Source organism: Atractosteus spatula, chromosome 14, assembly GCF_055471065.1.
Source record: "Atractosteus spatula isolate fAtrSpa1 chromosome 14, fAtrSpa1.hap1, whole genome shotgun sequence".
In the NCBI taxonomy this organism is placed as follows: domain Eukaryota; kingdom Metazoa; phylum Chordata; class Actinopteri; order Semionotiformes; family Lepisosteidae; genus Atractosteus; species Atractosteus spatula.
Window position 1 is genome coordinate 2,658,345 of NC_142719.1, and position 16,005 is coordinate 2,674,349.

Sequence of the window (16,005 nt, forward strand, 5' to 3'; positions counted from 1 at the left end):
CAATAGATTGTGTACTTGATTAACAGAATTAACAATATTGCCTGGCGATGAAATCCTAAATCTTTTATTTTTTCATTAGCATTGACGTGCAGGACTTTATACTATTTAAAATTGTCCCTCTGTCATCAGCACATCAAAATCAACAGATTGCACAAAAAGCGACAACTGACAATCAAACTCGAGATTAATTATTATAATATTTTAATCATGGTTAAAAATCAATAAATAAATGTAAAGAAAACTCACACATACACATACATGAGAGTGCTGAGAGCAGACAAACTCATTCCCTTTTGCACTACGCTGTGGGACATACAAGATGGCACATGATACACATTACACAGAAAACAAGTCAATTCAACTGGAATCGCCCATTTCAGAAGATCAAATATTCCCAGTATGGGCCGTGGTAACCCAGAGCCTGTCCCTGAAGAACAGGGTTCAAATTAGGAGGAATGCTGGATTGGATGCCAATTCCTTGCTGGGCAAATGCACACCAGCAGACAGGGACCAGTTAACCAAGCCATTGTCTCTGGAAGGTGGGAGAAGCTGGCAGAAGAAGAACATGCAAATTACACACAGAAGGCAGTCCTGCTGAATCGAACCCTGGATCTAGAGAGCCATGAGACAGTGGCTTGAGCGACCAGGCCACACACGCCCTTTTGAACCACAGAGAAAAATGCACTTCGATACGCATCACAACCAAAAAATATTACATTGTTACTGAATTACATCAGGCGTAAAAAAGCAAGCACTTCATGGACGGTTTAAGCCACTCTGATTTAAAAAGATCAAAGCCCAGGGTACAGAGTTCCTCCATTTATCAGGGCTTTCATTTAAAGAAGCACAAAAGCTAAACTGCATTACACTGACACACATACAGTACATTTGCAAGAGTAAGATCTGAGCTCTGGGAGGTTTGTCGGATCACGTCTACATTTCAGACTTGACGGAACGACGCATAAAGTTTCAGATCACGACACGCGATTACTTTTCAATACGTGCTTCACACTGCAGCTCCAGTCCCCGGGTGATTCTGTTGGGACCATTTGTAGCAACTGCTGTCTTTTAGTGTCGAAACAACAGGTAAGGTTAATCACATACATTCTCAGGAGGACATCTTACCTGTGGTTTGTGCCCAGACATCTACAAAGAAAACCGAGTTTCACATACCATTTAGTGAACCTGTGAAGGAGTTCTGTTTTACTTTTTTTTTTCTGCCACATGAGTACTGTAAATTAACGTTATCTTCATTTCGGCACAACAGTGCTTTCTGCTTGGTTTTACAGACGCTGAGATCCCACCAGATTTCAATCAGTAGTTCGGTATTTGGGGGGGCCTGTTGATCTCAGAACCAATCAGAGATTCAGCAGCTCACAGCTCCTGAAAGATCACTGGAAGGGGTGCTGACTGTGGACACACCTGAGGGACAGCCTCAGCCCTGCAGTCCCACATGCTAGCAAGCTGCTCCCACATGGCTACACTGAGATTGTTACACCTCACCTGACTCTTCATGTGCACGAAAAATTTTAAGAAAGGCCATGTTCAAGATAATACAATTTAAATTGATCGTGTCTCATTAACCTTGATAATAGAGTAGCATTTAATGCCATTCTAAAACCTTCCGTCAAAGACGTGTGAAAACCCTGCTGGATTTCATCCATGTGCTGCAAAATTCAAAACTAAAGGGCCGTACATAGAAGACTATTCCAATAGTCCATGTGAGCACATTGTCCTGTCAGACCTGGGGGGATAAAACAATCTACAGCACATAAGGGCTGAGGAATTCAGAACTGAGGCTGCCCATGTAAAGGACTAGGTTCTGAAAGCTGTTCCAAGCCTGGGTGTAGAGGTCCGAAGAGCCCTCTCTAACTCAAACAGCGCCACCTGGCGGCATGGGGAAATGAGGTTCACAATTTGCACAAGGCCTGTGCCACTTTGGAGCTGGTCCTGCGGTTGAGAGAGCGACAGATGAAGGCCCCAGCATCCATCAGCTTTTGCAGGTCCACCCCCTGTCAAAGAGAAAGTGAGTCATAGGAGTGGGATACTCAAGGGAAGAGACAGGTGCAACTCGGGAGAGTGCAATTTCCACTGAAGTCAGACTAACTGTTGCTGACTTCAACAGCTCATAGCCCCACAGTTATGAAGTTCTCACAACATGCTTCGCAACCGACTCCCTGCCTGCGCGTTCATTTTAATCGGCGTGCACAAAGAGGAGGGAGGACGAGGGCGCGCCGGACTCACCGTCTGGATCCCCAGGCCGTGGAGCATGTAGACAACATCCTCTGTGGCCACGTTCCCGGAGGCCCCCTGAGCATACGGACAGCCCCCCAGCCCGGCCACCGACGAGTCCACCACACTCACTCCCATCTAGAGGACAGGGGCAGGGTCACAGTCACAGCGTACATGGGCAGACACAGTGCTTCCACAGACACTGACACTCCTCACAACGAAATAATCACCATGGAACAACTGCAAATGGCACAGGCTTGAGAGTCCAAAATGCAGCAAACAATCTGGAACAGAGGTGATAGTACTTCCTGATTTACTGATTCAGTCATTAGTCTTATTCTTACTCGACTTATTCGACAAATGACTGGCAATTTAGGGACAGTAATCAAACCTGTTGGGACTGTGGCCCCACAGTTTCAATTGTGATATGGAATGAATGTGAAAACCACCTAGTTAACGCCTCTTAAGTAGGTGAGGTCATTCCAAGAATGACATATCATCCGTCTGCTTGTAGAGGTGAGGTGACTTGGGTCATCTGCAGCCAATTAGATGAACCAGCATAACAAGACACCTGTGAAAGCAGCTGCGCGTTACCGGTTCGCTCTTCAGCAATTCCTTTACTGAGGGCGAGGCACAGTTTTACTTTTTTGCCAGACAGGTTTTGTGCCCCCCTCCACCTTTTGTTTAGCACACACACCCACTTTCTACACAGCATCATGGGCCACCACAGCCAGCTCGAGAGGCGGCGCGGTGCATTCTGTTTCAATTCCTTGCCGACCTGCAGCGCGACGAGGATGTTGGCGAGAGCTTGGCCGTAGGTGTCGTGGCAGTGCACCGCCAAGGCGTCGACGGGCACCTCTTTGGTCACCGCGCACAGCATCTCCCGCATGCTGCCAGGCGTGCCCACGCCGATAGTGTCACCCAGAGAGATCTCATAGCAGCCCATGGAGTACATCCTCTTGGCCACCTGCGCGCAGAAGAGAAAACCACATCAGTAAGCCTACACACACAAAAAAAACAACACTGAATGTCTGAACCAAACACCTTGCTGTGATGGCCCAGATCAGAGGTCCAACCTTGCTCCTGGAGAGCCAGAAGACAGTCCGCACATTTTCACCCCAACTTATCTCTTCATGGACTAGATCAGTGCAGTACTGGCTTAATGGATGACACATTCCTGCTGTAGATGAAACAACTATCAAACTCCACAATGCAGCCACTCCTATAACCTCATAGCCTCCTTGGCTATAAATTGGCACTCATTTGAAGGGGTCCTTGAGTTTGCCTTTATCGCTGCTGCGTCAGCCACCTTGCCAAGCACTTACCTGAGCTACTTTCTCTGGGCTGACCTTCCCTTCATAGGGGCAGCCGAGCACACAGGACACATACCTGTGGGAAAGACATGCACACCATCAAGCTAAACCAGCACAGGCTGGAAATAACAAACGCTGATAGCGCACAGATCATTTTTAAGGAACACACGTGGAACAGTACCCTCCACGTTCATTAGAAATTTAACAAACTGTGCATACCACTGAAAAGCCAAGAAGAGAACTGCAGTACAAGACACATTCCCCCCTCATCCATCTTCAGCGTGGTGTAACCACGATCAGTGTGGTGTGAACAACAAGTAGAACAACAAGTGCAAAAAATTAAAGCATTTCAGCTGATAACATTGCTTCAGCAAATACAATGGTGAAGACAAGACTCTTCTGAACTGCAGTCTTCAAAAACCACCTCTGAGTGCCTTTACTCTCAAAGGAGCAGGAACTCATCTGGGTCCTCTCCGATTTCACACACTTACCCCCTGACAAGCACCCCAGCCTCTTGCGCCGCCCTTGTGACCTCCTCAAAGCGCTGCAGGCTCTCCTCAATGGAGCAGTTGATGTTTTTTTTGCTGAAGAGCTCTGAGGCGGCACCGAAAATGGCCACCTCTCTGGCATCTGCCTTTACCTGTGGGGCAGCACAGAAAGCATGACAAATCAGAGGATGGGAAAGGAAGACAACACATGCCTCTCCTCTGGCAGCATCTGCCTCACCAGACACACAGGGAATACAGGACCGGTGACAAGCCCGTCTAGCTCAATGTTAATGTTAATTAAAATGGTTAATGCTTTTTTAAGCCGAAGCAATTCAAATCTCTAAACATTTACACAGCTGGACATTTCAAAAGAGCAATGGGAGTGAAGTACCTTCCTCAGGGGTACAACAGCAAAACCTGGGATCTGAGCCCATGACCTTCCAGTAGTGGACCAAGAAACCTAGCTGATACTCCACACATACGTATCTTCTGAACTTTGAAATCGCACTGTTGAGAGTGTATATGGACGGGGATGAGGCCAAGGGTCAAACGTTCAGCCTTGACACAAAGCATGATGAGCTGTGGGACGCAAAAGGACCGACGCGTAACGGCAGGGGGTGCGCAGAGCAAGTGCTCAGCCTTAAAGGAAAAGGAGGTCCTGGACTCACGGCCGCTTGGAAGCCCTTGAGATTGGGGGTGAGGACAGGGTAATTAACTCCCGGGTGCTTGCGGATACCCTGCATGACCTCCATCTGGTCGGCCATCTGTGAACAAGAAGTGAAGAAGAAAGAGAGTGAAACAGAGAAAGGTCAGAAGGTCATACAGCTCTGCACAGGAAAGCCCAGAAAACTGTGGCAATGCTAGAGAAAGACCTAAGCTGAACTTCTTTTTTCAGTTTTGCCTAATTCTGAAAGGTTTATTTATGTAGTGTTACAAAATAGAAACAGCAGCGGCTCCTCATTAGAAAACTGGAGCAGCAGTTTAATATGCTAAATCTAAATTTAGATTTGAATATGTGTGGTGGAACAATACCCTTTCGGATATAATTACTAAACAACCTTCCCCAAGTTTCAAGAACACGTTCTCCCACTGTGTTCTTTCGTATAAATGCTCAGGTAAAGAGCTAAAGGGATTCTCGGTGCACGAACAGAAGTTCTTTACCTGAGGGACCCACTTTGGGGAGACAAAGCTAGTTGCCTCAATGACAGGAAGGCCCGCTTCTGAAAGCATGTCGATCAGCCGTATCTTCACCTCAGCAGGGACAATGGTCTAGCAGAAACAGCGCAGGCAAACCAATCAAGGATGTTTTTGTCAGTTCACCTCTTGCACTCTTGAGCTGAAGCGCAGAAATTATTAGAAGCTGGACGGTGATGCTATCTTAACTACTGTAATAAAGTTGAGGCATGTTTGGCATTAGCAATACCCAAATGAAACACAATAATTGAAACAATCTTCATTCATGCACAAAAACCATTACTGCCCCCTTGGTGTATTCAAACGAAGCATTAAGATATTATAAAAAATCATAGGGTAATAAACAGCTTTGGTTTTATTCCTAGAGCAACCACCTTCTTCTACCAATAAATCTAAAGGTAAGATCAAACATTCAAACAGAATGAAACAGATTACTTCTTATAACAACTTATAAGTAAAAGTATCCAGACGGGAAGCCAAGGTTCAGACTGCTGAATGCTGCACGGTGGTGGTACCTTCTCATTCTGAAGCCCATCCCTGGGACCAACTTCCACAATCTTCACCCTCTCTGGGAGACACTTCACTGGGGAGACGCCAGCCTACAGGAGAGAGAGACACACACACACGTGCAGATGACGGAAACTGATATTTCCTTGGGCAGTGCCAGCGCTTGTTCAGTAAAATTGTTTTCAGAACAGGGAAAAAACTTCAACGTCAAGATGAAAGATGGGAGCTTCGGATTAGTGAGGCTGAGTGATATGAAGCCTGGTTAGTACAGCAGGTGAGAGACACCCTCAGTACGGCCAGGCCAACACCACCAGTTGCCAGAGCTTCACTGCTCTGTGATTGCAACTGAGCTCTCCTAACACACGCATAGGTCACAAACAAGGGGAGGCCATGCAGAACACACAGCTCCCTAACTGAGTAGTTAATTGATTCAAGGATCTTGACAGAAGCCAGGACATTGGCTTCAATGACATGTCGGGTAGCTTGTTGCAGAGCCCACAACCCTTTGTGCGAAGACGTGTGTTCGCATTTCTCCTTTATTTTTCACTTGTGCCCCTTGGTTCGTCTTTTACTCCCGATTCCGAGGAGGTCCATAAAGGTCCCTGGGAGGATTCTGAATTTGTGAATCGAGACCCATTTACTAGAAGCCTGAAGTGTCGTTCCCAAGGTTTACGGCGATCCCAGTACATTTCAGATTCTACATCCCTCTCTGTATTTCGCATGAGGGCACTGCTGCAACATGGCCTGGAGCATAAGACGACCCACATCATTGTCTCTGTTCTCCAGTCTAGCGGAGGTCTGGTGTTAGAATAACAAAACAGACTTGCTGAGGAAGCTAACAGCTTAGCGATGAGATTAAAAGCAAAAGCTTCTCGTCACCTGATTCACGTGACCCTTGACCCGTGACCTCAGGTGGCTCCAGTCAGCTGTACAGGAGCTGAGGGAGCTCAGAGGCAGGTGATTTACTGAGACAGCACATTATCCCAATGTCACCGCTGAGGGGAAAGGCTTTGCTGAGCTGGAGTACCAGTTTCGTCAGGTCAGAGAGCATTGCCCCAATCAGTCGAGGCTATATTTCTAATTATCGGAAAAAGTCTGATGCCATTATTAAGTGAACAACACACCGATAACTTGCCCAAGCACACCTTCATCAACTGAAACTCTGCTCTTTTACAGCATGCTAAACTGGGTCAAATACTTTCAGAAGACGCATAACAGGGCTGCCTCTGTACTTCTTGTACTCTACTTGCAGACAAAAATTAAACTCCTTACGATTAGTGTGGAATTACAGAACACTGACATTCTAAACTTAACCAGCGGAGATTTAAAACCAAAAAATTATAACAACTGATTAATACACGTACCTTACTAAGTGAAAAGTCGCAGAATGAAAATTCCTGCAACACCATCAATATCATTTCCTTCCCAATAATAAGGACCTAAGCCTTTGGAGGCATCACGACCTCAGAATAAGACAACTAGTTTTATTGTGTTTAATTATATTTCCCTCTGTTACTAATGTAAGCTCTACATAGTCCAACATTTTATCATGTGTTTTATATTTCTTCAGTTATATCCAAAATGTCGACTGTACTTTAAAAAAACCTGAACAAAAGGGTGCCCTAGTCGTGAGCAGGTGAAAAAAATCAACATCAGGAGACGGAACTAACTTATCCACTTGTTTGCTTTTTCTGTTTGCTCCGTATCTTTGGTGACATTTAATTCTTGACTTGCAGAAACGTATACATATAAAACTTATCCGACATTTCATAATGCAGCCTGCGTTGACGTCACTGTTTTAATAACATTAATTCAGTTGATGATACGTTTAACAAAAGTTTTTTTTTGAACAGCTGTTGCAGCAGTACATTGCGCTAGATGCAGACAGCCTGCTTGATAGAAAGGAGGCAGACACATTTGTTCATCTGGCGCAGACCAACTCACAGCCTTAGCTGCACTGACGAAGGATCTCAGATCCCTAAACCGGAACCCCAAACCGGACGAGAAGGTCCCGCAGACACGCATCACCATCGCCACCGCCATCTTGCTCCGCTGCAGGCCAGTGACGACGCTGGCCCCGCCCACTGGCGCTGAAGAATAAGTGACAGCGCCCCGGCCAATCACATCACGAGCTCTGTTCTAAACAGCCAATCACGCAACTGAAACGAGTTCATCTTCTTGTTAAAGGGACCGTCGCTAATTTGAGCATGATGTCCCAATAATGCACAATATGCATCTGGTGTCTTTAAAAATAATACGAAAACGAACTAAATCTAAAATCTTAAAAGTTCTGAAGCGGCGTAATGTTTTAAATTACCCAGACTGGCAGATCGTTAGCCAGATTAACGTACTTGTGAAACGCACAGCAATAGAGAGTAATATTCGAATTAAAATAAAAATAACTCATCTTGGTGTTGCTTCCCACAGGTTTTAGGTTACAAATATCGACAAAATGATAAGACTACCGGTGTCCATGTATTTTAAAACCGCTTATCAGACCAGAAGAAAACAATCGTATCACATTCAGTACAGCGTCAAATAAGTATTTAAGTATTTTTTTTTTTCATATGGTACAGTCAGACATTACAGCAGCACCCAAAAAGCAGTTACGTTCACATTCCATTTCTCATGACAGAGCATTAAATCCCCAGCGCGTTAAATCCATTCAAAACGTAGTTACGACGCCGGAACCTCTTTGATCTCCGGATTACCTGCGTGCAAATTGCTCCCATCTTCCGCAAACCATCATGCCCAACAGGTCACAAAGCACAAGCGGAGCTACGATTTAATATATATATGTCGATAAAACTCTCCTTGAGCAGTGTTCCTCCCTTTTCCGAGTGCCGGCGGATAAACCCCGACGGGCCCCGGAGACTCGAGCGGAGCGGAGACGAGCTGCAGCCCAGTGACACTTAGCGTCGCTGCCGCGCTGCCTCCCTCATCGCCATCGGCCGCTGCTTGGGGACCCCTGGAGCTGTGTGTTGCGCACATGGACGTTATTCAACTGATTTAAACTTGACACTTACAGACGGTGCAGCGCCGTAGCAGCACGGCTCACGTCACGGTTAAGTGTGAAATTCGGGAGGGCTCTCTCACGCCAGTCCTCGTTAGTATAGTGGTGAGTATCCCCGCCTGTCACGCGGGAGACCGGGGTTCGATTCCCCGACGGGGAGGCAAGTTTGTTTTTTTTTATTTTTTTTCCCCTTTGAAAATATATATCAATTTTTATAAATTAACGCATTTGTCGATTCCGAAAAATTATTGTTTTATTAACCTTAACTTTTCAAAGCCTCGAGGAAACCAGAATAAAAGATCTATTCACATTCACTTACAGTATGGCTTAGGGTATGCTATCTTATAATATATAATCATAACATTATAATTAATAGTTAATAATTGCTTACACTTATAGCGCTTTACAGGTAATGGGGGACTCCCCTCCACCACCACCAGTCCGCTCCCCACACACCAGCTCTCAGTGGGGAGAAGAGCAGAGTGATGAAGCCAGTTCAGAGATGGGGGTTATTAGGAGGCCATGACTGGTAAAGGCCAGGGGGAAATTTGGTCAGGACACCAGGGTAACACCCCTACTCTTTTCGAGAAACACCCTGGGATTTTTAATGACCAGAGAGAGTCAGGACCTTGGTTTTACGTTCAATACGACGGATAATACTTGTTGTCTTATGATTTATTATTAATAATAAAATAATAAACTATTATATGTATATAGCACCTTTAAAAGTAGCTTCTCAAAGCATTTTACATTAAGAAATAAAATTACAAGGAGAGGAGATACCCACTAGGAGTCAGGGAAGGTACACAAACGCTAAGAGGGTACACCGACACTTGCAGTGATTTTATTACCAGAGTCACCATACAGGTACAAAATGCATCAATGAACAAGTATCATGTAAATTTAGGACAATACAAAAAAGATAAACGTTTGAAAAGCTCTCAGTGCACAAGGATAGGAAATTCTTCCTCTGCTCTTCCTTCCGATTCACCACACGTCAGTGCAGTCGAGCAGATTTGTGGTCAACGTCCCTTTTCTGCACAGAAGCCGAGGGCTGACCACGTGCACCGGCGCACACACGGCCCAGCAGCAGGACAGGGGTCTGCTCTCACGCCACGCCCTGCAGCCTCAGCGTCCAGCCCACTGCCAGTGGCGTGCGCAGGACGGGCAGGAACACCGACAGGCCCGTCGGGCCCCTGGGCATCCACTTCAAGGGCTTGGGGTACCCCAGTAATGTCACCTGTACATCCAGACACACAAGAGGGAGAGAAACCCCACATCAGAATTTCAGTAACCACCCTGGGACAATCCAACAACTGCTGGGATTTTTTTAGATTAAAAGATTAAGCTGCCATTTTCTAGTAATACCATATCAAAATATGATCAAAACTGATTTATGTACAGAATTTTTTTAAAACATTTTTTTAGTAGGAAGTTGCAAATGCAGACTCTTCTTTTAGATTTTTGGATTTTGGATTCTCAAAAAATCAAGACCCCTGGGGCTTGGAAAGGCTGTGCGGAGCAAAGGCACTCCGGCCAGAGAGGCGCCGGACGTACGTTCGAGGCGGGGGAGGTTTTGGGAGCGCCGAGCTGCAGCACATAGTCCACCGGCCACTCCAGGAAGACGGCGTAAACGTCGGAGCCCTTCGAGGTGTACCTGCCAAGGGAGACCGCAGTGTCAGGTCCCCGTCGCCATGGGCACGCGCTCTGGCCTCCCCATCAATCCCAACCCCACAATCAGAGACGACCCGGAGGGACAGACTCTCCCTGGGGGTAACGGCCCACCCGAGCGATCGACTGCCCGGGGAGAATGAAGAGGGCTGCCCGGCCGAGGTGCCGAGTGAGAGGAAAGCGAGAAGGGCCGAGCCTTTCGGAATCAGAACTAGGGGGCTCGGGGGCGCAGGAGGAAAGGCTCCTGGCAGTTTCCAGACCAGACCTCTCACCAGAGTGGCACGGTGGCATTCTCGCTCTGCACCCGCCAGGGCCGAGACGAGTACACCGCCTCCCCGTTCACCGCGAGCCAGCCTCCCACGCCGCGCAGCCGCTCCTCGAACGCCACGGGCAGGGTGCCATCGGCCGTGGGGCCCACGTTCAGCAGGTAGTTTCCCCCCAGACTCACAGTCCGCACCAGGTCCTGCACAGGGGACAGAGCAGAGGCCTTGCAACACGGCACAAAACAGCCAGGACCGGACACACGGCTGACACAGGATGATGGCGGACGGGCAGTGGCCGTACCGCTACGATCTCTGGCAGGTCGAGCAGCTGATCCTGGGTCATGTCCCGCCGGTATCCCCAGGACAGAGTGTCCACGGAGGTGCACTTCTCCCACTTGTGCTTGGGCAGCTGACCCGGAGTGTACTTGTCCTCGCAGTTAAAATAGCCGCCATGCTTACAGGCACACCCCGCCCCCCAGCGGTCATTGGTCACCACAGAGTCCTGCAAGAAGCCATCCAATCAGGAAATGCATCATCACCCCCAGCTCTGCCCCAGCTCTTGTGCTTTCATTAGCATCTTGGCCAACCATTGGAGACCACCTTCACAGACCCATTGGAAGAGAGATGTCAACAGCCTTAACAATCTCAGGACAGGATATTCACACCAGATGGGTCCTGTATTTTTTTTTTTTTGCTGTCAGCCATGTTTTACTGTAAAGGAACAAGTAATAGGTTTATTCTATGCTGAAAAGAGAAGAAAGAAAACACGTTTCGGCTGTGGAGCCTTCTTCAGATGCTTTACTGTATATCATTTTTGACAAATTCTTTAACCTAGCAGCCACGGTACTTTTGCTAGGATCAACGCGGAGACCATGATTTAGGCATTATATGAAGGAAGAGAAAATCAAAGTACTATACAGGACATATTAAAGGCAGTTCCTCTGGAATGCTCACCCTGACTGGGCTGTCATTGTAGAGCCAGGCCAGGAACTGGGTGGAATTCCAGTAGGAGTCAGGAGCTTCCCAGTCCCCATCCGACCAGATCAGGTCTGGCTGGTACCTGGAAGAGGACAGCAAGTGAACCTGTAACCACCACAGAGACAGTCATGCCGTCATGCTGTTCCCATGTCACACACCTTACACATGGTTTTTAGCCGACAGAATTCACAACAACCACCTGTGGTAACAGGGGGCATTTAGCTGATTTCAAGAATAAAAACCATCCTACTGCTTTTCCATGTGGCTTCATTGTTACAAAGCAAACATCTCTTCATGCACCACTGTGATCACTTTTAATATTTTGGAACAATATGACTGACTACCTGTGAGGCCACACAGTAGTGCAGCGATTTTCATCTGTGTCTTATAGCGCTGGGGCCCTGGGTTCAATTCCATAACTTGGGGCGCTGTCTATGTGGACTTTGTACAGTATGTACTCCCCCATGTGAGTGTGGGCTTCCTCCAGGTACTCTGGTTTCCCCCCACAGCCCGAAGACATGGTGGTGGTTTAACTGGTTTCGGAGAAAACTGGCCCTGGTGTGAGCGTGTGCACGCACGTCTATCACGAGATGGACTGGCGTCCCATCCAGGGCGTCCCCTGCCTTGTGCCTGTTGCTCGTCGGGACAGGCTCCAGCTTCTGCGAGACCCTGTACTGAAAGAAGCGGTTGGAAAACGGGCGGACGGATTATTACCTGTTGACAAGGTCGTAAAGCTCAGGCAGGGTTTTGCGAAGGACAAACTCCTGGGTCTTAAAGGCAGCCTTTTTATCAGCCAGGTAGAGGGGGTGGAACCACTCAAAGAGGGAGTGGTACAGCCCGTAGCGCAGGGACCTGAGAGGGGCGTACAGACAGACCTGAGAACCAGCAGCATTCCAGACAACCCGGAACAACACCGCATGGCTACGACAAGGGCAACAGCTGATGCAGATCAGATTGCCGTTCTTTATCCAGGAGACGAGCAGAACATTATCAGCCTGTGAACCGTGCAGGATTTTTACATTCTTTTATGGAACAAAAACTGTGAATTGCTTACAGTACTTCCTGCTTTAAGAGCATAAGAAAACATACGAACCGAAGGAGGCTGCTCAGCCCATTCGGTAGTAGGTAGCGAACGGAACACTGATCTCAACCAGCCATTTCCTGAAAGAAGCCAAGACTTCAACAGCATGACTGGGAAGCTCTTCCACACTCCCACAGAGGCTCTGGGCGATCTTTGGGTTTTATCAAATTATATAACATTTCATGTAATACTCCCGACACATTTGCGTAGCCTACACGGGCGGTTTCTGCTGCCGACGCGCGCGCGGGTACGATTCACACACGCCCGGAGGAAGTGCTCTACCATGCTTTGCTTTCAGTCCTACATATTTATTGTCCCGTTGTTATTAATGCATTGTCTACATTGTGTAGCGCTGTCCTGCTGTACTGTGTGTCCCCAGAGATCCGTGCGAACAAGAACAAGAACTTACATATGGGCAATAGACTCCTGTACTGTACTCTGTTCTAAGCCCCACACCTATCTCACCTCTTGCTGAGCGCAGACCCCAGGCTGCCCACCAGGTCCCTGTGCGGACCCGTGTCCACTGCGTTCCAGTTCCAGGATTCCGCCGAACCCCAGTTCGTGAAGCCCTCGTGATGTTTGGCTGTCAGAACCACGTACCTGCCGGCGGGGAACCAGCGCAGACGTTAGCAAGAGCCGCGGAGGCGCATCTCGCAGGCTGATTGTAGAAATAATGCAAACATACGAACAAAACAGCCGCAGTGCTCCAGTCAAAATAATAAAAAGTTTAAAAGCAGAAGAGCCAAAAGCGGGATAGCGCCGAAGACCGAAGTAACTCACTTCGCCCCCGAAGCCTCAAATACGTCAGCCCACTGGTCCGGATCAAAAAACTGGGCTCGGAACTGGGGGGCAAAATCCGGGTAGGCGAACCCGGGCGGGTAGTTCTTCTCCATGAAGTCCACATACGGCGGCTCCTGCGTTCCCTGCCAGTGCCACCAAAACCACTCGCTCCCGAACCCCGGAACCGAAAACACGCCCCAGTGCACGAAGATCCCGAACTTGGCTTCGTCGTACCACGAGGGCAGCGGCCTGGAATCCAGGCTGACCCAGTCCGGAGCGTACCGAGACCGGACAGCCGACACCAGGAGACAGCTAAGATACAGCAGGCGAGAAGCCCGCATTGTAGTCTGAAAAGGGACTTCGGTTAAAAACATTAAAATATAACATGCAACGTGCTGCCTAGCAGTAGCAGGTCTAAGATATATATATATATTTGCGCCTCCTCCAGTCCAAGCGTGTATTAGCAGTAAAGATGTACTACAGACCCACTGCGCGCTGTTCTGCGGCTCCGAACCGATTCCGTTCGAAGTGGAACTCGGGGTCATGTGACACGGCCGTCACGTGGCATTGTCTCGCGCAGCTGACGGACTTTCGCTTTGATGGTGGAAAATGAGCGGGCGGCGGGTTGTATCGTCCATTGCAACAGCTGCAGAGTTTGTTGCCCGCTCCCTGGAAGGTGACGGGAACATTGAACAGCTGGACTTTATTCCGTTGAACTACCACTTTCTCATTGAAACGGGAACAAGCTGATTTGTGATGTGGTCGGTGAGGCTGGAAAAGACACTCGGACGAAGTTGTTACCAGCATTGTTTTGGATAGATTTGCAAAACTTTTTACTTTTAAGCGTTTAAATGTGAATGTTGGATTTAAGTAGTTTGACATTGTTACCGAGTGCAAGGTGCAAGATGGAAAAGGAGCATTTATTTGTAATTAAGATGTCAGTAATACTGTGTAGATATGGTCTAGTGCTTCTCTGTCTTTTAATGCTTGTAAGGTGGAGATGTAAAATTACTTAAACTCCATTAAAAACATGAAAAATTACAAGGCAAAAAATACAATTGATGTACACTAAAACCAACTTCTTGTGTTGAGATGTGTAATTGCCTCTGGAGCGGATCGTTCTGTGCTTTTCTGTTCACTGGTCTTTTCTGGATTCATTCCCTTTCTCCCCTACTTGTATTCTCTGATGTTTAATTAAACGCTGAAAAAACCACGCTCGTTGTTGCTAGAAACATTGAAAGAACAGATCCTTGCTATTGCTTAACAAGAAATAATATCCACTCGCTGTGCGGCGACGTTTGAACAATAGAGGCAGTGTGTAATATCTAAATGTAAAATTAATAAAAAAAATAAAGGTAAAATAAAGCATTGCTTTGTATAACGCTATTAAAAGATTTAAATGATTATTATAAAAAAAACACATTGAACAGTTTTATAGTAAGTCAGCAATGCTGATACAAGGATAGCGTTTTACTGCTGGCGTGCCCTGCTGTAAATTAACAATCGGTAGGCGCCTCCTAATCCCGAGCTCTGTTCCAGATGTTACGTTCCAACTGTTTAAGATACTTGTACGATGTAAGCATTTAAGTTGAAATTTATCGCAAACTTAATTCGTCTGATTTTGATCTCGTTTGTCCCCCAAATTCGCCTGCAGCCAATTTGACAGGGCTTCTCCTGCTGCGCCCCAAAACTGGAATTGTGTTTCTAAAAAAATTAGAGTGACCTACCCTGAGCGCATTCAAATCCACACTCAAACCCTTCCTCATAGAGGCTTTTATGTAACTGGTATCCGTGTATATAAAATCAAGTTTATTATGTTATTATAAATGTAACTGTAAATGTCTGAAAAGCTGAAACTAATAGCAGAAACTATTTAGTTCTAATCAACTAAATAATCACTTCGCCGGATCAAAGCTCAGGCTGAGATGTAGAGGAGTATGAATTGCAGCGCATAAGTTAATGACTGTAAACTAAAAAGGCTTTTTAATGTTGTACGGAAGTTTTAAATTCTTTAAAAAACGTTAATAAACAGGATTTTTAAAATGAATTTTCATGTGTACAGCATAGCCCGTGCCCATCTGCGGGTCGCGATGCAGTTACATCATCTTTCTGCCGGAAGACAGGGGGCAGTCTGCCACAGCAGCAGGGCGCCCGACCACAGCAACAGGCACAGAGGACAGAGAGAGGGGCTTCTTCTCAGATCTGCGGCTGCTGGTTTTCACTGGGTTGGAAGAACAAGACTAAAGAGCACAAACACAGGCATTTATCAGAGATGGTCACCTCCGCCGCCTGAGAGATGAAGCTGCCCTTAATTTTCACTCCATCTCTGCTCTTAAGGACTTTGCGGAATATTAATCGTTTGGGCAAAAAGCCGAAGTACCTATTGCTGCTTTAGGTCTTTATTTGATCATGATTCAAGAGCCTGCAGCTTTCAGGACTAGAATGGACTATCCCAGACATACATGATCACAGGACACACCCAGCT

At 47.0% G+C, this 16,005-nt stretch overlaps 2 protein-coding genes and 1 non-coding gene across 5 annotated transcripts; 1 reads left to right on the top strand and 2 right to left on the bottom strand.

Moving 5' to 3' along the window:
- Positions 1-178: 178 nt before the first annotated feature.
- On the bottom strand, positions 179-8,726 carry hmgcl (3-hydroxy-3-methylglutaryl-CoA lyase). 2 transcript variants are annotated; one of them, XM_088932066.1, is made up of 9 exons: positions 8,446-8,726; positions 5,743-5,826; positions 5,195-5,302; positions 4,702-4,797; positions 4,037-4,185; positions 3,558-3,621; positions 3,011-3,199; positions 2,245-2,370; positions 179-2,012 (listed from the first exon to the last, which is right to left on the bottom strand). In XM_088932066.1, exons 1-9 carry the CDS (start codon positions 8,464-8,466, stop codon positions 1,911-1,913), a joined length of 939 nt encoding a protein of 312 aa, XP_088788192.1. In that variant the 5' UTR covers positions 8,467-8,726; the 3' UTR covers positions 179-1,910. The 2 variants fall into 2 exon arrangements, with proteins under 2 accessions (XP_088788192.1, XP_088788191.1); XM_088932065.1 differs by lacking the exon at positions 8,446-8,726 and adding an exon at positions 7,679-7,914.
- Positions 8,727-8,835: 109 nt separating this feature from the next.
- trnad-guc (transfer RNA aspartic acid (anticodon GUC)) lies at positions 8,836-8,907 on the top strand. The gene has a single exon. It is a non-coding gene; the product is annotated as a tRNA-Asp (tRNA).
- A 662-nt stretch (positions 8,908-9,569) lies between these two features.
- On the bottom strand, positions 9,570-14,114 carry LOC148820374 (tissue alpha-L-fucosidase-like). Of its 2 annotated transcripts, XM_088932300.1 has the most exons (8): positions 13,521-14,109; positions 13,206-13,340; positions 12,374-12,511; positions 11,636-11,741; positions 10,983-11,183; positions 10,691-10,881; positions 10,305-10,404; positions 9,570-9,987 (listed from the first exon to the last, which is right to left on the bottom strand). In XM_088932300.1, the coding sequence occupies exons 1-8, from the start codon at positions 14,063-14,065 to the stop codon at positions 9,856-9,858; spliced, it is 1,548 nt and encodes a 515-aa protein (XP_088788426.1). In that variant the 5' UTR covers positions 14,066-14,109; the 3' UTR covers positions 9,570-9,855. The 2 variants fall into 2 exon arrangements, with proteins under 2 accessions (XP_088788426.1, XP_088788427.1); XM_088932301.1 differs by lacking the exon at positions 10,983-11,183 and having other exon boundaries at positions 13,521-14,114.
- Between the last annotated feature and the right edge of the window lie 1,891 nt (positions 14,115-16,005).